The sequence below is a fragment of the Onychomys torridus genome, chromosome 12, assembly GCF_903995425.1.
Source record: "Onychomys torridus chromosome 12, mOncTor1.1, whole genome shotgun sequence".
In the NCBI taxonomy this organism is placed as follows: Eukaryota; Metazoa; Chordata; class Mammalia; order Rodentia; family Cricetidae; genus Onychomys; species Onychomys torridus.
Window position 1 is genome coordinate 17798916 of NC_050454.1, and position 21902 is coordinate 17820817.

Genomic DNA, 21902 nt, shown 5'->3' on the forward strand with positions numbered 1-21902 from the left:
GGTTGTTTGTTTTTGTTTTCTTTTCTTTTTAGGAAAGCAATTTAATGTCATTCGTTTTTCTTGTATTTAAGCTTAGTAAGAAACAAAACTAAGTATTTTTCTCCTTTCTATTAAAATTACAAAGTGTAATTTCCGAAAAGATTGGAATTGGGATAAGGATGAAAATGCATGAACCGGAATTACGAAATCTAAGCCTAGGTCAAGAGTTTCCCAGTTAAACTGGTTCTCACTAGCTTGGACTCTGAATGCTTTCTCAAAGAGAGCTCACTGTAAACTAGCTCGAATCAAGAGATCTCCTCAACCCAGTTCCCAGACTCATTCCCAACCACAAGAACAGACCAAAGCCCACCATTGAAGTGGGTAAAGTTCTTATTCGACACATATTTCTTTTACAATGCTGCTTTAAAAGGTAAAGGGGAAAAAAAATCCTGAAGGGCAAGTAGGGAAGGTCCTGAAGCATGTTTTCCGGATGGGGCAATTGCAATCAAGCTAATCTCTGATTTTGGCTTTAGCTTCGAAGAGGGCTCTGTTCCCTGGCTGGGACTTGCTATGCGGGACAGGCTAGCCGCGAACTCAATACACCCGACTCTACATTTCAATCTAGGGACCAGAGGCGTGCGCCACCAGCCCGGTTCTCCCGCAGACTTTAAATTCTCTGGTTCCATCCCTGTCATGGCTGCGCTCTCCGGAACCGGCCCATTTGGGGGCCTGGTCTCCAGCGAGAACAAAGGAGGCGGCGCCCCGTGACGCGCAGGCCCTCGGGCCGGCTCGTCCAGCCCCGGAGCTGTTTACTCAAGCGGCCAAGGCCGCGGGGGCCGCCCGACTATAAATGCCGCGCAGCGTGCACGCTCCGGAGAACAACCGGCTTCCGCTCGCCCCGCACCCGAAGCCACACGAGGCGGAGCCCACCCGGGAGCCAGGACGCCTCCCTCGGACGGGAGCCGGGAAGGGTCGCCAGGCCTCGGCTGACTCCCTGCGGACGCCGCGCCGCACGCCACGTGAGCCGGAGCCCGCCCCGCCCCGCCCCGAGCGGCGCGCGCACCCGGCGCTGGGCATCGCGTGACTCGGGGCCGGCGCGCGGGGTGAGCGGCTGGCCGCCCCCGGGCCGCGCGCCACTTCCGACGCAGCGTTCGCTTGGAGGTTCCGGGGCGCGCCGCGGCGTCCGCTGGCGGCGGCGGCGTCGTCCGCGGCCTGGGTTTCGGGCGGGATGGAGGAGGCCGCGATCGGAGATGCCGAACTCAACTGGTCCCGCCTGAGCGTGTCGGCCGAGGCGCTGGAGTCGGAACTGGAGGCGCGCGCGGAGGAGCGGCGGGGCTCTCGGGAGGCGCTGCTGCGCCTGCTGCTGCCCTACAACCGGCTGACGTCGCTGCCGCGGGCGCTGGGCAGCGGCTTCCCGCACCTCCAGCTCCTGGACGTCAGCGGGAACGCGCTCACGGCGCTGGGACCCGAGCTGCTGACGCTGAGCGGCCTGCGCACGCTGCTAGCCAGGAACAACCGACTCGGCGGCCCGGGCTCGCTGCCCAAGGGCCTGGCCCAGTCGCCGCTCTGCCGCAGCCTCCAGGTCCTCAACCTCAGTGGCAACTGCTTCCAGGAGGTGCCCCCCTCGCTGCTGGAGCTGCGAGCGCTGCAGACCCTCAGCCTGGGCGGCAACCAGCTGCAGAGCATCCCCGCCGAGATCGAGAACTTGCAGAGGTGAGAGGAGGCTGCGGGACGGAGTGGGGGGGGAGGTGTGTGGGGGGAATGGAGAGCAGGGCGGTGGCCCGAGCTCCGTGGTACCAAAGGACTAGACGACGGTCGCCAGTGGTAGCGTACAACTGAGGTGGAGTGGATCATGGCGTTTGCATTGGGTTTGGCCTGCGCAGATTTCCGAAGCAGTTTCGCAGCATTCTTTTTGTCGTCCTCGTCCGCCCCCCCTCCTCGAGAGACACACACACACACACACACACACACACACACACCACAGTAAGCTCTGAAATTCATGGTGTAGATCAGGCTGGCCTCGAACTCACAGAGATCTACCTGCCTCAACCCCCCAAGTTCTGAGATTAAAGGTGCGGGCCTCGAAATCCGGCTTCGCCTTATTTCTTGAGTCTAGAGAAGCGAAGTGGGCACCCATTAACGGAGGGGGTCCATTTCTTCCTGGAAAGCCTTCCATGACTTTCCATGCCTTTGCATCAAAGTGGGCTCGTGACGTAGGAGGTGCTCTGACCTACTCCCTTGTTTTTCCATTTCCAGCTCCCTTTTCTCTTTTGCGTTACTCAGAGTACCATTTGCGGAGTTAATGAGCATTGCACTTCCCCCACCGAATAGAAAAGGCAGCTTGTCACTTGCTAAATGTGGATCGGATTGGGTGGGCGCAAAGCCTCTTCACAGGGGAAGACCCTGGGGAACTTATTCACACTTCAAAATCTTGTCCTAGGAGTTGGTTCTGTGATCACTCTCCCCACCCCCTTTTCTTTCTTTTTTCTTGGATTTTCAAGACAGAGTTTCACTGTGTAGCCCTGGCTGTCCTGGAACTCACTCTAGGCTGGCCTCAAACTCAGAGATCTCCCTGCCTCTGCCTGGGATTAAAAACATGCGCCGCAGCCACCACCCAGCTGTGACTCCTTTCTTTACTGTTCCCTGGACAATTAACAGCCGAACGACTTTCTGTGTCTCACTCACACCATTGTATTTATTTTGTTGACTGTAATTTCTTCCTTACAGGAATTGTGTATCTCACCTAGTAGGTTATTCAACAATGTAGACTTTAATGTAATGAGGAGCTACAGAAAAGGTATTGAAAGTTCCCTAGGGTGCCCTTCAGGGGAGTTGGAAGTAAAACAGCAACAACAAAGAATCTTCCATTTGTTAAATATTTTCAGCTCCTTGTTTATTGGATAAGTCAGGATAAAAGAATGTGGAGCAGGAAAGAACCTTTGAGTTAACAGGGAAAACATTGACCTGGGAATAAAAATTAACATCTCAGCCTTAGGCAGGCCACCCACCGTGTCCCTTAATTTGCTCCTTGGTGTTTACAGAGTGCTTGATGTGTCGTCCATTTCTTAGGTTCTGGGGAGACTTGGTAAGCCTGTCCTGCCTGCGTGGATCTAACAAACTACATTGGCAAAGGGTAGAGATGCTAAGGATTTATAGCTCTCCTTATTAAATTACAGTGCATAGAAATAAGTCCTGGGATGTGAGAGCACCTTGAGATGGAATAACAGGGTTTGACCTAGTTTGGTCCTGGAGTAAGTGCTGTTTGAGTCTGGGCTTTGGAAGGAAGTAACGGTGAAGATTAATTAGCGTGAGCCATCAAGGTCAATCCAAGAGTGTATGTGAAAGCCAGAGGCAAGGAGGAGAATAATTGCCAACTGCTGAAAGATGAGCATTGTACTAGAAAGTGACAGATAAAAACTGGGGCCGCTCAGGCTGCATTACAGCTTGAAGGCTTCCACAGAGTGTGAGTTACCTTCTGAGTGCACACAAGTCTTGTTCCTGTGGTGTAGGGAGAGGCTGGAGAGATGAGGGAATTTGGGGCTGCTGAGGAGGTCATTGTATGTAGAGAAATAGAAATGATGGTGGTCTACAACAGGAATCCTAGGAAAAGATGGGGTGTGGGACGGTTAAGGAGAGACTTACGTTAATTTGACGGGCTTTAATTGTAATACTATGTAGTTCAAGCTTTTCATTTCAATGCCAGCTTATTAAGAGGAACCCAGGGAGAGTATTATCTCCACATGGAAAAAGAAGTAGGCAAGATTCCATGTATGGAAAACTTCAAACTGTGCAGTGCGGTGGACCCTGTCATAGGTGCTCTAACATTCTCTGTGAATCTAAGATGAGGTTCTCCGTTTTCAGAGGAAGAAACAAAGGCTCAGGTGAAGTCTCAAGATCACAAACCCATTAAGTAGTGGACCTGGGTTTGACTTCTGAGGTCTCTGATACCAAATCCAAAGTTTCCCGCAGTGGCTGGACAGCCAGCCCTGAGTCTCTGGCTTCTGTTGTGATGGCATATGTGATCCAGAGGACTGGTTCAGGTCACTTACACCTGGTTGACCTGATCTTCTGGCCTGACAGCTGCCACTCACAGTGGTCAGTTAGTCATTATGGTTTTGACTTGATAAATTGTGGGATTTTTGTTGTTCAGTCTTGTGCTCTGTTTCTCTACTGATAGGAATCAGCAGAGGTTTAGAGAATGAATTCTAGTTGGATGTGGGCCAAAGGGTCATGCAGAATTGTTCTCCTGGAGAAAGAAAGAATTAGTTTTGACCATGACCTAGTTCAGTTCCTTCTTTTCACGGATGAGGAAGCCGAGATTTCATGTGAATGAGTTGCTTGGAGAGAAATCCTGGCCACAGTGAGCTCTGTGGTTCTGTTCTCAGGACGGCGAATTATTCTGAAAGGCTGCAAAATGGAGCAGTGTGTTACAGTCCCTTGAACCTACGGTAGCTCTTGATGTTCCTCAGATCTGTAAATACCCTCGTTGTAAGCTGGCATGTCCTGTGTGCTGTGGCAAGCAGCCCTGCTCCTCTCCTCCCTTCCTGTGCTGAGGGGAGACCACATGACCCTCCACGTGGTAGGCAAGAGCCGCTTCTTGAGCCAAGTCTAATATTTTGGCACATGAAGAAGATTCTGTCCTTTTAAAGAACAGTTAAGAAGAACAATTTTTAAAAATCCACACAGGATATGGTCCACAGAAACCCCCCCTTTCTCTACCTGTCACCTTCCAGGAAGGAATGACAGATGTTGGCTCACCAGCCGTCGGCCTCTCCGGTTTTCCTGGTCTTAGACATGTCTTCATTCTGCTTCTCATTCTCCCTTAGTGGCAACATTGTGAAACTTTAAAAAAAGTTTCTGTAAGATGACTTTAGAAACAAGTAAATGGGTGCTGGAAGTCTTGTTTATTTACCACTGACTTCATTCCCCTGGAATATGTCAGGCCATTATATGAATACAAATTCTGTTCGTTAAAGATGAGGTTCCTCTGAAAATAAGATGTTGGCGTTGTCTTGGCAGGCTTGTTTTCCTGCAGTGCTGAAAAGGTGGGCGTGGTTAACACTTTGCCGATTCTTCTGAACTTTTTCTTCTGAACTTCGCTTTCCTTCCTCTCAGTTCAGAACTAGTTGAGGAAGAGTTGAATTTATTACTACTCCCTGAGCACCAAACTGAGTAAATGGGTTGTATGGCATCCTGGATGCTATTTGGAGACTGAATCTGAGCCAAGTGAGTTTCATGGGTCTCTTTCCCATCTTTTTAAAAAAGCAGTGTCCTCTTTTTTAGTGACCTTTTCTTGGTGTCTGTTTAATGTGGTTTTCAAAGATAAAGATATGAGGATTGTGACAGAAGAAAAGCTAAAAATAACCCCTGGAATGTTAAAGCTAGTCTACAGTGGTTATTCTAGGAATGAGGAAACTCAGCAGTAGGAAAATGTGCTAAATTTTAAGTAAAACACTTTGCCCAGTTAAAACTTTATACTGAATTTTGTGGGTGTCAGATTCCCTGTCCTGATCGCCTTTAATTTCATGCCGTGTATTTTGATGATAGACACACACACACACACACACACACACACACACCCCTAGGATCGATACTACCTCCCTACCCACCCAATTTCAAGCTCTCTTTGTTTTGTTTCTGTTGGTTTGGTTTGGTTTTTCATTTAAACCCACCCACTTCCCTGTTCATGTTACCCTGCTGCTGCTCTTGGTTGTGGAGCCCGTCCTGGAGTGTGGCTGGCCCACTGGGGGTTACACCATTAAAGAAAACTGACCTTTTTCCTTCTAGTGGTCATCAAATGTCTAAGTAATTCCTCAGCTGCTGGTGGGTGTAGTGATATTTTATTTGTATGTTAATAAATAAGGTTTGCCTGGCTATCAGAGGTCAGCGAGCCATAAACAAAAGTCAGGCGGTGGTAGCACAGGCCCTTAATCCACAGGCCCTTAATCCGATCACATGGCAGGCAGCTGTCTTTGTCATTCTAGATTTTTGGAAGCTGCTTACAATGCTCTTCCTGCTTACTTAGGTAATATTGTATCCTTCTGAGGTCTTTGATGTAGTTGAAGACTAGAGAGTTGTAATTTTCCTTGGTTATGATAAAAGATAAAATAGATATGAAACGTTAGACTCACAAATATAGGATAGATAAAATATTTGCTTTAATTTTACAAAATACAAATAGACTAGATATTATAACTATAATTCTTGCTTGCTAACTTATTTTAATAGGTTAAAGTTAAAACCTTTTTGTTTAGACTGTACACTGCGAATAAGTATTGCTCTGATTGGTTGATAAATGAAGCCATTTGGCCTATGGCAAGGCAGCTTAGAGGTAGATGGGAAATGCAAAAGGAGAGACAGAAGGAAGGCTGGAAGAGATGCCAGCAAGCCGCCCAAGGAGCAACATGTAATGGGACACAGGTAAAGCCACAGAACATTAATAGATTAATAGTTATGGGCTAATTTAAGATATAAGAACTAGCGAGCAAAAGGCTTGAGCCATGGCCATGCAGTTAAAATTAATATAAGCCTCTGTGTGTTTACTTGGGGGACATGAGAGAGAGATTTGTCCCAACCACCAGCAGGCCTGAAAACTCCAGCTACAGGTGGGACTTTGTATCCACATCCTCCACCCCATGCTGGGATTTGCATGCCGCCACAATTGCTATGAGTTAGTATTTGCAACAGTCCTCTTGTGTCTAGAAAAGACTGCCTCCTTGAAGTTACCCACCACTTTTGGCACTTAGAACCTTTCCACCCTTCCTAAAGATCCCTGAGCCTTGGGCTGTGGATGAGAAATGGATGTCCCATGTAGGGCTGAGCAATCCTCAGTCTCTGATTCTCTGCATGTCGACCAGTTGTGGGTCTCTTATTAGTTGCCGTCTACTTCAAGAAGAAGCATCTCTGATGATGATTGAGAGATGCACTTTTCTGTGTATAGCAGTAAGTCATTAGGAGTTGTTATAATTGCTGTGTCCATTTAATAGAGGAATAATTGTTGGTTCTGCCTTAGAGCCTATGACATACCTAACCATGGGGTTTTCTGCCCCATTAACAACCAGATATGGGTTCCATTTTATAGAAGAGGCCTTTCATACAGTCAGAAAGTGGTTGGTTTACTCCTGTAACCTTCATGCCACTACTGCACCAGTGGGCATAGCTTGCCAGGCCAGTTACTGTAGCGTGAGATTGATGATTACTTTTCTCCTCTGGTAGTGAACATAACACCTTCCAGCCAGCCAGTAGAGAGGAAGCTTCCAGGTCAGTACCCATTTGATTTCTGCATTTTTTATGGTTCAAATATATACTGTCCTCAGCAATATGGTCTTACCATCAAGATCTGGAGGACAGTCAAAAGCAATGACAATGGCCTGTAATATTTAGGGGTCTAAGACACCGATGACCACAACTCAAAAAGAAGAAAACAGCCGGGCGGTGGTGGTACGGTACACGCCTTTAATCCCAGCACTCGGGAGGCAGAGGCAGGCAGATCTTTGTGAGTTTGAGGCCAGCCTGGGCTACCAAGCAAGATCCAGGAAAGGCACAAAGCTACACAGAGTAACCCTGTCTCGAACCCCCCCCCCAAAAAAAAAAGAAAGAAAGAAAACAATTCATGAGCACCTGTTTCCCAGTATGTTCTAGTTGGGGTATTCTGCTGGCTAGTTGTATGTCAGCTTCATACAAGCTAGACTCATTTGGGAGGAGGGAATCTCCATTGAGAGAATGCCCCCACAAGACTGCAGACATCAGTGAGAGGGCCCCCGCTCACTGGGTAATGCCACTTCTGAGATAATGGTCCTGGGTGCTACAAGAAAGCAGGCTGAATTGGGTTCTTTGCTGTTTCTACGAACCCATAGCATTATTTTAATAAATGTTATAATACCAACCTACTAAAAAGGAAGAAAGGCCAGGTGGTGGTACCTGCCTTTAATCCCAGCACTCAGGAGGCAGAGGCAGGTAGATCTCTGAGTTCAAGGCCAGCATGGTCTACAGATGGTTTCTAAGACAGCCAGGGTTACAAATAAAAACCCTGACCTAAAAAGCTAAAAGAAAAGAAAGAAAAAGAAAAGAAAAGAGAGAAAAAGCAGGTGGAGCCATCCATGAAGAGCAAGCCAATGAGCAGCATCCCTCCATGGCTCTGCTTCAGTTTCTGTCTCCAAGTTCTTGCCCTGTCTTCCTTAGTGATGGACTGTTACTTCTCTAAGTTACTTTTGATTATGTTTATCACAGCCATGGACACCCTACTTAAGATGGAAATAATTGGTACCAGGATCATGGGTATTGCTGTGGCAGAGCTGACTTGGTTTTTGGAGAATTGTGGAAGGACTTTTGAACTTTGAACTAGAAAACCCATTGAATATTCAGGGCTCAGTGAGCTGTTGTAGAAACTAAGAAGATAAAACTGAGAACAGTGCAGACAGTAGAGGCCTGGCTTGTGAAGTTGCAGAGGGAAGTTTGAGAGTCCCTTAAAAACTACATCCAGGCAGTTGGATATTTTGAGTTAAAAGCCACTAAAGTGAAACGTTTGCTGTGTTGGGACAATCAGTGCTGCTCAGCTGGAGTGAGAAATGAATGACTAGGAAATCATCTACAGTGTCACTGTGTGCTAGTCCCCTCCCTTTCTGTAGCTACTTTTGTATCTACTTGTTGAAGGTGATAGCCTTTGAGGATCTATGACAGTACAGGGATGTGACTTCAAGAAGCCTGGGGTGTTTTGTTGTTTTTGATGTATGGATCGCATGTGTGTGTTTCTCTTTGTTTTCTAACTCTGCACATTTCTTTTTCACTTTAATTCAGTTTTTCTTTAACCAGCCATATAATATGGAGCTAATATATCTCTAATTATAGTTAGTGTGTCTTTATTTTACTGAAGAAGCAAAAAGCATTTCCTACATATAACTGGCTAAAGGGACAATAGGCACAGGTATAGTGATATTTTATTTGTATTGAAATGTGATTTTATTTGTATGTCAATAAAGTTGCCTTGAGGTCAGAGCAAGCCAGAGCAGAAGCCGAGCAGTAGTGGGGCACGCCCTTAATCCCAGCACTTGGGAGGCAGAGCTAGGCGGATCTCTGTGTGTTCAAGGACACAGCCAGCATAGCAGACATACGCCTTTAATTTCAATACCAACCATAGAAGACCTGGAGGTCTGTACAAACAGGCAGTGATGAGGAGGTCATGTGGCTGGGTTACAACCAATGAGGGAGGAGAACAAAAAGTCTTTAAATAGACAGGACGCACAAAAGTAGGTCTCTTGCGGAGAGGAGGAACCGCAGAAGCAGTGAAGGGTAAGGTTTTCCGCTTTGGCTCTGACCTCATGGTTTTTAACTCTGCAACTGGCTCTGTGTTTCTTATTTAACAAGCAGGATACATCTACACACAGGGGGTGCCCAGTGTGTTTTTCCAGTGAGTCATTCACCCTCAACAGAGAAAAAATACCCACCTCACTATCCCTAATAATTGAAAAGATGATAAACCATTCAGGGACAAACTCAGGATTGGTATATTAGTATTGGTATATTAGTATTCAACAGCAAGAAAGGAAGATTCATTCCATAAGTTTGTTGCATTGTTTTCCTGTTTTCTGCGTATGTCAACATGGGAAGAATAGGTTACTCCAGTTCTAATGGAATAGGTCAAGGCTGACAGATGTAAAAACTTTTATACATATGACATATATATGAGCTATATATATATATATATATATATATATATATAATTACTTTTATGTGCATTGGTGTTTTGCCTACATGTATGTCTTTGTGAGGGTGTCAGGTCCCCAGAACTAGAGTTATAGATAGTTGTGAGCTATTCTGTAGGTGTTGGCAATTGAACCCAGGTCCTCTGGAAGAGCGGCCAGTGCTCTTAACTGCTGAGCTGTTTCTTCAGCCCCCCAAAAACTTTTCAACACTATAATTGGCTTTAAATTCAGCAGTTGCCTTTCTAACTATAGAAAAGCATATTTGGAACAGTTGTTTGCTTAGAAGCTTAATTCTCGTAAACCTTTGAAAGATTTCAAGTCCCTAGAACTTTGGGGATTATATGAGTTTGAAAGTGAGAAATAATTCTGACAGTGTAAGTTTTGTATTCTGATCGTGACCTGATTGGTGATATCTATGAGTTGCAAAAAAGAATTGATGAGTGAGTACATCATTTCAGAATCATGGGCCTGGTTATGTATTAGGATTTCAGATCCTTCTCTGGCAAAGTCATAGTAGCCACTGGTGGATGGCATCTATTCTGTGTGCATCTTTCCCCAGCCGCCATGTAGAGCTTTTGTGATAATCAATCACCAGAGACAGCCACCTCCTAATGACACCACTTAAGGGTTAGGGTTTCAGCCTGGGAAGACAGCATTCAGTTCCTAACACTGCCCTAAGTAAATAGGACACACTCACCCTTGCCCTGGAGCATGTTGCCATTTCACTGTTGAATCCTTTATTTAAAACTTACAAGTTTGGTAAATTTTTCTCCCCAGTAGTGTTCTTGTTAAAATAATTCCTCTTGTGGCATAGTTTGGTTGTCTGAATTCGAACACTGTTCTGTTGTTGGGTTTTGTTTTGAGACATAGTCTCACTATGTAGCCCTGGCTACCTGGGACTCACAAAGGTCTGCCTGCTGCTGCCCCAGTATGCTGAATTAAAGGCGTGTGCCTCTGTGCTCTGCTCAGTACTCTGTTCTTTTCCTGTAGCTCTGTCATTGAAAAGTAGGGTTTTCTGAGAATGGGAGCATTCACTTAAGCCATACTTGGTAGACTCAAAGCCCCTGCCCCCTGACCTTCATCAATACTTAGACATTTACTGCTAGAAAAGTTGAGCCTTAGCACCAAAGTGGTTCTTTGTTTAGGTGGTTAGGTTGTTGTATAGTATTTTCTCTACAGAGCAATCTTAGAAGGGAAAACTATAAACATGTCTGTAGAGAGAAATGCAAGCTTGAAAAGCTTTACATAATCAGAAATAGGGAAGAATATACCATTGATACAGTTAAAAGACAACTTCGGATTCAGGTTAACTGTTAGAATCACCACATAGCAAATGAAGGTGAGCTTATTAAAAGCAGATGGAATTTAATAGATGGAAGCGATTATACCTCAGAAAATATCTGATGGATGGCTACCAGTAAAGGACTTGAAGTGTGTTTCCTAACTCAGAGAAGGAATGGAAGAAACTTTTCAGTGGAACAGTAAGGGGGGTTTTGAAATGGACATTAATGAAAAACACAATTAAAATTCTTGGAAAAAGTATACAGTAGCCTCCCAAATCTATTCATGATTTTCTTTACTGGCTTCCAGTTATAATCAACTGTGGCCCAGAAATATTACATGCAGAATTCTAGGAATAAACATTTCATAATTTTTAGGTTGCAGTTCATTCTGAGTATCATGAAATCTCAAATTGCCCCATCCAAAACCTGCATGGGCCTTTGAAGGTAATACCCAGTCCCCTGATTCCCTTCCTGCCTTGCTGTCTGCTGCCTGGACCACCTTATCTACCTTACTCACTCTGTATGCCTACCTGCCTAGTAATTACTTAGTAGCTGCCTTGATGATGGTTTTTGCTTCACTGGAACAAAATTCCTGACACAAGCAGCTTGATAAAGAACTGACTCACAGTTGCAGATAATGTCAGCTCAGTTCACAGTGGAATGTGTGGCAGAGGTTGGCTATTACATGGTAAATGGCAAGAACCAGGGGACGAGTCTAGCCTTCGGAGGTCTGCCACTAGTGACCCACTTCCACCAGCTAGGCCCCACCTCCCTCCCAAAGTTTCCAGAACTACCAGAATAGCAGCACCAGCTGGGAGCCAAGCATTCACAGTGTGAACACGTAGGAGCCACTACAGATGACCATAGGGCTGCTAGAGAGAAGGAAACAGGTCAGCCACCAAGGAAGAGCAGTCAGTGACTGTGAGAGGTACTGAGGCCAGATGTGGAAGGAGATTGGAGGATGTCTGCCAGCAAATAGAAGTATCATCTATGCTCAGAACATAGGGAAATGAATGAAAGAAAAGAAACTGCCAATAAGAAAAGGCAGGACTGAAGGGAGACAGTCCCCTGAGATCAACCATTGTAGAACCTCCACCCTAACATGTCGGCAATCGAGTTGTTCCCTGTTTGTACACGAAAGGACTTCTAAACACTAGGAAGCTAAAGTGCAAAGCTAGTCCTGGCAGCTGTATTACTTCTCAGCTGAACTATACTGGGTTCTGGTCAGACGCACTCCTCCAGCTAATTGTGATTCTTCTAAACGGAGTGAGATGATGCAACCAGCTTTCATGTAAAACCCATCCACCAGAGACTGGAGATGGCTCCTCCGTTTACAGTCGGCTTGGGAAGGGTTGGAGTTAGATTCTCGTCACCCAGGTCAGGTGGCTCAGAACTGCCTGTAACTGCAGCTCCAGGGGAATCCAGTGACGTCTGACTTCTCTGAGCATTACATGAATAAACACATAAAGTTAAATATTAAAACCCACCCACCATGCCTAGGATAAAATCCAAAGTCCTTGTGAGGCTTTGTGATCTGACCTTCCCGGATTACCTGTTGACTACCAGGTTCTGAGCACCTCATTTCCCCCTCAGTCTGGTCTGCTCACACCAGCTGTGCCACAGCTTTGCCTTGCATTGACCACCTTCCGTCTGGGGCTCATAGCTGCTCACTCAGCTCTGCTCACACTTCAGAATCTCTTAAGGGAAAGCTTTCCTGGCCACCCATGTAGTCATCTCCCATTACCACCTGATGGACTCCATTTTTCTTTTGAGTATTATCTGCCCTAAGAGACTTGTCTCATCAACATCTCAGCCGATTGACAGTGTAGTCCCTGAAATAGTGCCTGGCACGTGGCAGGTGTTCATATTTGTTGACTGGGCATTTTATGTGCTTTATAATTCTCCACAGTCCTTAATAAGCATCCAGTAACTGGCCCTGAGTTTTATGCCAATAAGTGGTAGAATTGAATGAAATAAATGCTAACAGCCACAACAAAAGCCAGAAGCAGTATTGATAATCGGGAAGTGGGTTTCAAATCAAGATGGGTTTAAGGAATAGAGAAATACTTTGTATGATTTAAGTAACACTCTAACAGGAAGTGGTAGGAGTCAGAAACCTGGATGTTTGTGCCGTGTAGCTTTTGTGTCTCGGGAGCAGAAGTGACAGACCTGAAGGGAACGTGGCCATGGTTCTGTGGGAGACTAGCATCCAGTAAGAAGGCAGATGACAGAACTTAGGTTGTGGATTGCCCCTCCACAGAGTCAGCGTGAATTCTTGTAATACATATAAAACAGAGGAGCAAAGCTATGCAGAACACATACTTCACAGCCAAGCTCTCCACAAAGTCATGGACATTATCGAACCCGTGAGAAAAATGAGCAAATAGTACGAACAGGAACTGCTCTGAGGATATGCGAATGACCAGAAACACAAAAAGACGATACTAAATTTCACTAATAACAAAACTGCAGCTCTGTGGGTGGAAAGTGCAAAATAGTACCTTTTTCACACCATCAAATTATTTTCAAAAAATTAAAGTGTGGCAAGGGGGTCTGGTTTGAGGTGGAGATGGGATCGCCAAAGATGACTAATGAGCAGGTGGATCTGCGCGCTCTGGGCTCAGTGGAGGAAGACTCAGTCCACTCTGGCTTCCACACATAGGCATATTTGCACACACATACATGCAAAAGATGAAATGCCCTCCAGATAATTCCTATTTTGGATAACAGTGTGGTAGCCTGTTTTCCCCCCACTTTAGAGCTGTTGTTCTGTTATTTGCTTGTGTTTTATTTGAAAGTCTTTGGAAAAATGATAGTTCTGAGCAGAATAGCAAAACCAATAGTAGTAATGGGAAAGTTCCAAATACATTGTGTGTGTGCATTCTGTTTATTTTTATGACTAGTGTAAGAGGTGACTACCACCTCCCTACAAAAGCCCTTTGGAGCCTTTCTGTAGTCAACCAAAGAATGGTATTACATTTTGTCACAATGCATCCTACATCTAAGATGTTAGTTTGTTAAAGTAAACAGGATTACCTGGAACATTTAACTTCATGCTCATGGTTGGTTTTACATAATTTACTCAGATTGCCTCTGAAGAATGTGCTTGTTTTATTAAGAGCAAAGGAAGAAAAATGTAGCAAGTTCGTATATGGTTTTCTGCCCATTTTGGAGGGTGGGCAGGACTGTTGGTTTTCCCGTTGCCTGTTAGTGCTTGCATCAAACACAAACATGCCAGCATGGAATCTCAGGCTGCCCATAAACTGGCGCCTGCAGTCTTGTCTGGGTTCGTCAGGAAAAATTCTCTTCTTTTATTAACAGGTGTACCCGTTGAGTCTTTAAAGCCCCTCCTCTACGTGGGAATCTTCTCTTTCCTCTGTCTAAGGGCTAAGTTCATAGCTCAGCTGGGTCACAATACTCTGGGGAAGCTTTTCCAACGGGAGCCTGTGTGACCCTTCCTAGTCTCTGTCAGTGCCTCGTGCTTTTGCAGTTCAGTCATACAGTGTCTTGTCTGGCAAGATAAGGTATAAGCTCTCTGGAGATTGCAGTCTCCTTTTGGAGACTGCCTAGCATAGTATTTCTCAACCTGGTGTTGCCTTCCACCCCTTTAATCAAATGACCCTTTCACAGGGGTAGCATAAGACCAATTGCATATCAGACATTTATTTACATTACAAGTCATAACAGTGGCAAAATTAGTTATAACTTGTCAATGAAAATAATTTATGGTTGGGGTCAGCCCAACATGATGAGGTACTGTCTTAAGGGGCTGCAGCATTAGGAAGGTTGAGAACCCCTGGCTAGCTTCTAGCAATCCTAAGTAGGAAAATGAGTAGATGGAATGTGTCCATTTTAGTGGAGACAGTGAAGTATCTTGACCAGCTTGTATTTATTTACTTTCTTAAAATTTGCTTTTGCAGTTTAGAATGTTTATACCTTGGAGGAAACTTCATTAAAGAAATTCCACCAGAATTAGCAAATCTACCTTCTTTGAATTACTTGGTGTTATGTGACAACAAAATCCAAAGCGTGCCTCCTCAGCTTTCACAGTAAGTAGTCTCGGCTTATAGACACAGGCATCTGTGGTTAGCAGTCACGATCTGGAGCTCCCTTGTGCTTTGTATGAAAAGAATTAAGAGTATGCCAATAATCTCAGCACTAGGGAGGCTGAAACAGGAGTGTCTTAAGTTCAAGACCAACTTGGGCTGCTACATAGTGAGACCTTTATTCAAATAGAAAAGGAAAAGAAAGAGGTATTTAAAAAAAAAAAAAAGTCTGTTGAGCTGAGTAATTTTTAATTTTACTTTTAAGTGTTCTGGTTTATTTTAAGTGTATTTGCTCAGCTTAGTGTGTGCGTGTGTGTGTGTGTGTGTGTGTGTGTGTGTGTGTGTGTGTACACATGTGCACATGTGCAGGTAGCAACAGGTATGCATGCTTATGTGGAGACCAGAGAATGACCTGGATGCCATTCATTACCTTTGAGATGGGGGTCTGTCAGTGGCCTGGAGTTCACCAATTAGGCCAGAAGGCCCCCAGGAAACTACCTCTGAGATTCCAAGTATGCACCACACCTGACATTTCTTGCTGGTGTTTTCACATTGATGCCGGGGATTGAACTCAGGTCCTTATGCAAGGCAGAGGCTTTACTCACTGACCCAACCTCTTTCTTGTGTTTAAAAAAAAAAAAAAGAGTAGTAATTTGGCATAGCTTTCCTTGGGTCTTATGGAATTTGGCAATGTGTATTTGATATTAAACACAATCTTTCATTTTCCTCTTTTACCTGTAAAATCTTTTAGATTTGTAAGTGATAAAATATGCCCTCCAGTGTCTTTAAATCAATCATTTATCTCAGTTAGGACATCAGAATACTTTGTAAATGTTTTAAGTACTCTTAAGGTCCCAGAGGGAAAGTCTTTGATAGCATTTGCAAAACTGTTTTCTGAGCTGGTTTAGAGGATTTATTTTATTAACCTCAGTCCTAATTGTTGGTTCATGTGGGAAGCTCAGACCCTGTATATACACACATAGCCGTGTTTGTGTCCATACAGAAATGAATGTGAATGTAACTTCTTAAGCGGCTTTACTTACTGGTTGCCTTTGGCTTCTGCATTGTGTTGGATCCAGGTTGCATTCACTTCGTTCCCTCAGTCTCCACAATAACTTGCTGACGTATCTGCCTCGAGAGATCCTCAACCTCATTCATCTGGAAGAGTTGAGTTTGCGAGGAAATCCATTGGTTGTTCGTTTTGTTAGAGATTTAACATATGACCCTCCAACTCTTCTGGAATTAGCTGCAAGGACCATTAAGATCCGAAGTATTTCTTACACTCCCTATGATCTTCCTGGGAATCTTCTTAGATACTTGGGTTCAGCCAGCAATTGCCCAAACCCAAAGTGTGGTGGTAAGTGAATCTAATGTTGGCCTCTTCATTCATTTAGCTGTTTTTAAACTTTGATGTTATGTTGTTTATATTAGCTAAAGCTTCTTTCATACAAGCGGTTACTAGAAAATAAGACATTTTAACCCCTGAGCCTCCTTCCTTCTTAAAAGTTATTTTCATACTAAATTTGGCTTCAAACACAAGGAAAATACCCAGGAAATCTCATCCTGTCTTGGAACATTCTGTTGGAAGCAAGATGACAAAATGAAAGGAAACATAAAGAGTATAAATGGTTCTAATTTCTTCAAAGAGTTTTGAAATGTTTGGCCATCTTTCATGTTTATTTGAAGGTTCACTATTCATTGTATCAGATATAGTTAGGGTATGCTTAAAGATGTTCATGAGCAGACTGAGAGTATGCCCATTTCTGGATGTACTAAAGAACTTGATATTCTGTAAATCCATGGTTGAGGATTTGCATTTAGGACATTTGGAGACAAATAACTATTTTTAAGTAAGTCCATTTTTAATGAGTATAGAAAGGAACTAGTGTGAGGAGGATGAGTGTAAATACCTAGAAAATGTTGCATAATGTTATCAAAGCCGGGTCAGATACTTCCCAGAAAGTGTCATCTTGTCTTAAGATTATTCTGCAGGTAAGAGAGGAAAACAAAAGTTACGTTCTCAAAGATTGTTGCAAGGTTAAAAGAAAAGCATTCTCTGAGCTGGTTTGGCCACCTCTGCTCAGAAGCAAGGGTTGCTGTTTTTGTGGGCCTCTGTCTTGAAGTGGCTTTGGCAGTGGCAGGGGACTGTTGAAACTGGGGTGTTAGGCAGCATTCACATCATTGCTTCCTGTGAAATCCAGTGTGCCCAGAATCCTTCCTCTTAGAAATGGGCCTCTAAAGAGAAAAGTACTCTCTTCTCTTCACTATTTTTTTTTTTTTTATGGACTTCTTTAGTATTCTAAAGAGCTGTTTATCTTAGGAATAATGCCTTAAAAATTACAAGTTTAAATTTTCAGATAACATTGATAAATCAATAAAATAAAAATCAATCATTTTACATGCTTTCCTACCACCACCACCCCAGGTTCCTTATTGAAATACAAGTTAAAAATCATCTCATTTATGAAACATTTTCTCTTTGTATGGTTTGAAAGCTTAGAGATGACTAGTATTACAGGAAGTTAATGTAGTTATGAGGATTTATTATAAACCTATTGAATGCATCTACTTCTAAGTTGTTCAGAGTAGTAAACCATAAAGGGTTATGGGAAAGCCAGGCTTGGTGGCACATGCCTTTATTCCAGTACTCAGAAGGCACAGACAAGTGGAGCTCTGAGCTGGAGGCCATCCTGGACTACACAGAGTTCCAGGCCAGCCAAGGCTACACAGTAAGAGCCTGCCTTTAAATATTCAGTAGACAAGTAAAAAGGTTGTCGAGGGGATCTTATTGTTGGGGAGTTTTCCTTTGATGAGACCACATCACTTTGCTTTGGTCCATCGTGTGATAGAGAGTAATTAGGAAACTTAGGTTTGAAGTTTGAGATTTCTCTTTATAGAGACAATGGGCCCAGATCTCCATAGTTTGGTTACACTGCAGCCATAGGGATGGACTGGGATGTGTAAGGTATCTCTAAAGGACCAGCTAGAGTCTGTGACACAGTGACCTTTGCTTTCCTCTCAGCTCTGGTTGTAGCTCTGCTTTGCTGAGGGAATAGTTCAGGAGCACTGAATTAAGAACAAGTAAGGGAATTACCAGTTTGAATCTACCAAAGTGTATTTGATTTTGTATGTGCTGAGTGAGATCATCAGCTTAATCCCAGACTTAGAGCCTGCGAAAATGTAAGATGACATTTTGCTCTCCCAGTGGTAGTAGTGCACATGTGTTAATCCTAAGCCCTTGGGAGAGGTGGAGGCAGGAGGAGCAGGAGGTCAAGCTTCTCCAGAATGCTGGGAAGGGCTGTTCTGTTCTGTTCTGGTTTTGTTTTAGAAAAAACGATGGCTCTTTGCTTGTACTGACTTGTTATGTTCTTCTTCCTTCTAGGAGTCTATTTTGACTGCTGTGTCAGACAGATTAAGTTTGTGGACTTCTGTGGGAAGTATCGCCTCCCCCTGATGCACTATTTATGTTCTCCAGAATGCTCTTCCCCCTGTAGCTCTGCTTCACACAGCTCCACATCCCAGAGTGAGTCCGACTCAGAAGATGAAGCCAGTGTTGCTGCACACAGAATGCAGAAAGTTCTTCTTGGTTGAGCAGCAGTGGGTGTTGAGAAATACTGAACACTACGCAAAGATACTTAAAAAGAAAATGGAAACCTTAGTGTTTTCATCTTGAATGTCCGTGTAAGAGTTGCAATGATGTAAAAGGTTTTGCATTCCATATGTTCAGCAAGATTAAGTCCAGTTCCATGTTTAGATTCTTTGAGTGTAATTTATTCTGAATAGCAGTTCAAAATTCAGTTCAGCTGGTTGGTCACAATTTTCACTTAAGTCTTTAATGAAACACTAGCAGAATGGTAAACCCTGAAGAGCAGTCATAATCAGCCTGGAGTGGTGTCACTTGGGGCAGTTGGGTTGACTAAAGTAAGGCTTGATGACAGTTGTCCTGGTTTGTGCTGAACACTCTGCCATAAGTAGAATGAGCCCTTCCCTGTGTCACCCCTGACTTGAGCCTTTCTGACCAACTAACTGGTACAGTATAAGGACTATCACTTTCCAATGGACTGTTTAAACTTTAGCTCTTGTTTTGTGTGATTGTTACTAACCTTATGCAGTCTAGCTGTGATGTGTTACAGTGCCTTAATCCTAGCAAGGATATGGAAGCTTATTCTAGAAATGACTTCAGAGCAACCTACAACCTGACACTATGCAAAACACTTGGAAATGCGCTTTCACAGACTAAGTAAACCCTATAGATAATCCCTGAGTCCTGCAGGCCTGGGACTCTTGATGTAGAATGGGCTGGCCGGGAACTCAGATCTACTTGCCTCCACCTCCTGATGCTGGCATTAAAGTGTTCGCCACCACCTGCTTCCATGGCTATCTTAACTTCATTTTGTTAACTGTAGTGATCTCATGTAAGCAAGGCTACAGTCAGGATCCACCTATCTGCCAAAAGATAGAATAATCATTCTTGATAGAAAAATCTAGATGACAAATAATCTAAGAAAAGTTGCTTTTTAATAATGGACTAAATGAGGAAAATTTGGACATGGTTGTGCACACCTCCACACCAGCACTTGGGAGGTAGAGGCAGAAGGTCAGGAGTTCAAAGTTAGCCTAGGCACCATAGTGAAGTTGAGGCCAGCCTGGGCTACATACATGAAATTGTCTCATAGTGGGGGTGGGTTAGAGTGGGGTGGATTTTAACTGTCAAATGTGTCACCTTTGCTTGTGTTGTATACTAAACCAAAACTTTCTCTGCATTTGAAAGACAAACTACAACTAGATAGCATGACAGTTGAAGAGAGTCAGAAGTAGAGCTCATTTTGTTCATCCACAATAGACTAGTTCACAAAGTTGGTGTAACCATTGAACATGGAGAAAGGTATCAATAAAACAGAAAAGAAAGCCCTAATAAAACGTTGCATCCTTAAGGTGTAGGAGAAAAATATTAACAAATTATTGTCATTGGAAATGAACAAATTTCACTAACTAGTTGATGATGCAATAAAAACTACTAATATGAAAACTCTAAATTGACATTAGAAAATCTTTAGCTCTCACTACTGATGATTAAGTAAGCAACCTGTAACAGTGTGAAGGCTGGTTGGTAAGGTGCTAAAGGTAGTCTCAGATTGCTGCATTAGAGGTCATGGGGCCTCTTTGTGCTTTGTTAGGGGCCAGCCGTGTGCTGAGGATATTCACATGCTAGCTTTCCTGTATATATCATGTTTATTAGGGGGTCAGGTGGTCTCTTAGAGAGTGCTGTGTTAGGGGCCAGCCGTGTGCTGAAGATATTCGCATGTTAGCTTTCCTGTATATATCATGTTTATGTTAGTAGATTATTTTAGTAAACTATATTAGTAGATTATAGGGTAATTCAGGGTTTGTGTGTGTTTCTGTTACGTCATGAAACACGAGAGTTTCGTGGCTGCAGTTGTGAAACACTGCTATAGTGAGTCCCCTTACCTTTCCCTCGGAATAGTGTAGTAAGATTATTTTTTCTTTTTTGATTTAGAAATTTTCTTCCTGTGTTTATAGAAGTGATGTTTCTACTGCTAACATAATTGTATAATAGAAGTTATAAAGTTTATATTTTACCTAGTGAGCAACTGTAAGCTGTAGACTGCAAGATTAGGAAAGGCACAGATGCTTGGGCAGTACCCAAGTATCAAACTGTAAATCTTTGTAATTAGATAACTTTAGTTAAACAACATAGAATGTTTTCATGGAAAACATTCAAATTGATGGGACCATATTCTTCTGGTTTAAATACTTGTAATAGTTATCTTGACCTAAGTAATAGCTTGAGTAGCCCTTTAGAAATTACTTGTTGTAAATAGCCTTGTAAATAGAGCATCTAACCATACATACCCTTTCCAGCCTTCTAGAAAGAAGGTATACTGTTTCATCTTTCATAAATGTAAATATTCCAGCCTGTGGCATATAGATGTATCCTATGATATTCTTTCAACAAAGTGTTTATTGTGGTTTTTTTATGTGTATAGTTAAACTCTGTGAACAGTATATCAGATCAGTGTGCAGCTGTCTCTTTGGCAGGGGTGGGGATTATAGGGATGGATCCCAGGGCCTTGTGCATGCTGAGCAAGCTATAGTCCATGCATAGCATGTATAGCTCTTAATGAAATCTTTTGTAGCTGTTTGACCTTTTTTGTTTTTCCTTTTTTACTCATCTTTGGCCTTCTGCTTTACTGCCAGAGACTGCTAAAAAATTTTCTTCTTTCTTTTTCATACTTTTCCTTTTTTAAAAAAACCAATTATAGACATTCACTTGGTGAGATAGGAATTGACCATCTAGAAATATGATCATCCTCTGAAGTCAGCAGAATGTATTGTAAGCGGTAGTCTATGTCACTAGTTATAAGCCCCATGTATATCCAGCTAATGAACTCTTCGAGTTTCAGAATCAGCAAGCGCTAATTTTCATAATACGGTTGTTTTGTTTTCTAAGACAGGGCCTGGCTGTGTAGCCTAGGCTAGCCTTGAACTCACTGTGTAGCCCAGTCTGGCCTGCTTGTAATGCTCTTGCCTCAGTTTCCCAGCTGCTGGGATCATAAGTGTAAACCACGAGCCCAGCTCAGTATTTTACATGGAAATGTGCCAAAGGTGCCTCTTGGCCTAAAAATCTCCATGTTAAAATTTTGTTGCCAATATTAAAAATAAACATACATTGTAAGTTGACTTCAAACACGAGATATTTGGGTATGATACAAATAAAAATAAAAGGCAGCCCTCAATAGTGCAACACGTAGGTACTGCAGTTCTAACAGACACTGGAAATACTGGGTTTAAATGAAGACTCGAGAAGAGGCTCTTGGCTAGAATGTAAAACAAATCTTGAAAAGCAGCAAAGGAGAGGGAAAGATAAGTCA

General features: G+C 43.4%; 1 protein-coding gene across 1 annotated transcript; it reads left to right on the forward strand.

Moving 5' to 3' along the window:
- The first annotated feature begins 1062 nt into the window (after positions 1 to 1062).
- Lrrc58 (leucine rich repeat containing 58) lies at positions 1063 to 21513 on the forward strand. The gene is made up of 4 exons (XM_036203518.1): positions 1063 to 1692; positions 14884 to 15012; positions 16089 to 16366; positions 18392 to 21513. Exons 1-4 carry the CDS (start codon positions 1208 to 1210, stop codon positions 18598 to 18600), a joined length of 1101 nt encoding a protein of 366 aa, XP_036059411.1. The 5' UTR covers positions 1063 to 1207; the 3' UTR covers positions 18601 to 21513.
- The last annotated feature ends 389 nt before the right edge of the window (positions 21514 to 21902 follow it).

What these genes read in the sequence shown, in the direction of transcription:
- Lrrc58 (XM_036203518.1), top strand. Translation starts at nt 1,208, where the DNA reads ATGGAGGAGGCCGCGATCGGAGATGCCGAACTCAACTGGTCCCGCCTG. An exon ending in GAGATCGAGAACTTGCAGAG is followed by an intron (nt 1,693 to 14,883) that starts GTGAGAGGAGGC and finishes TTGCTTTTGCAG; the next exon opens with TTTAGAATGTTTATACCTTG. An exon ending in GTGCCTCCTCAGCTTTCACA is followed by an intron (nt 15,013 to 16,088) that starts GTAAGTAGTCTC and finishes TGTTGGATCCAG; the next exon opens with GTTGCATTCACTTCGTTCCC.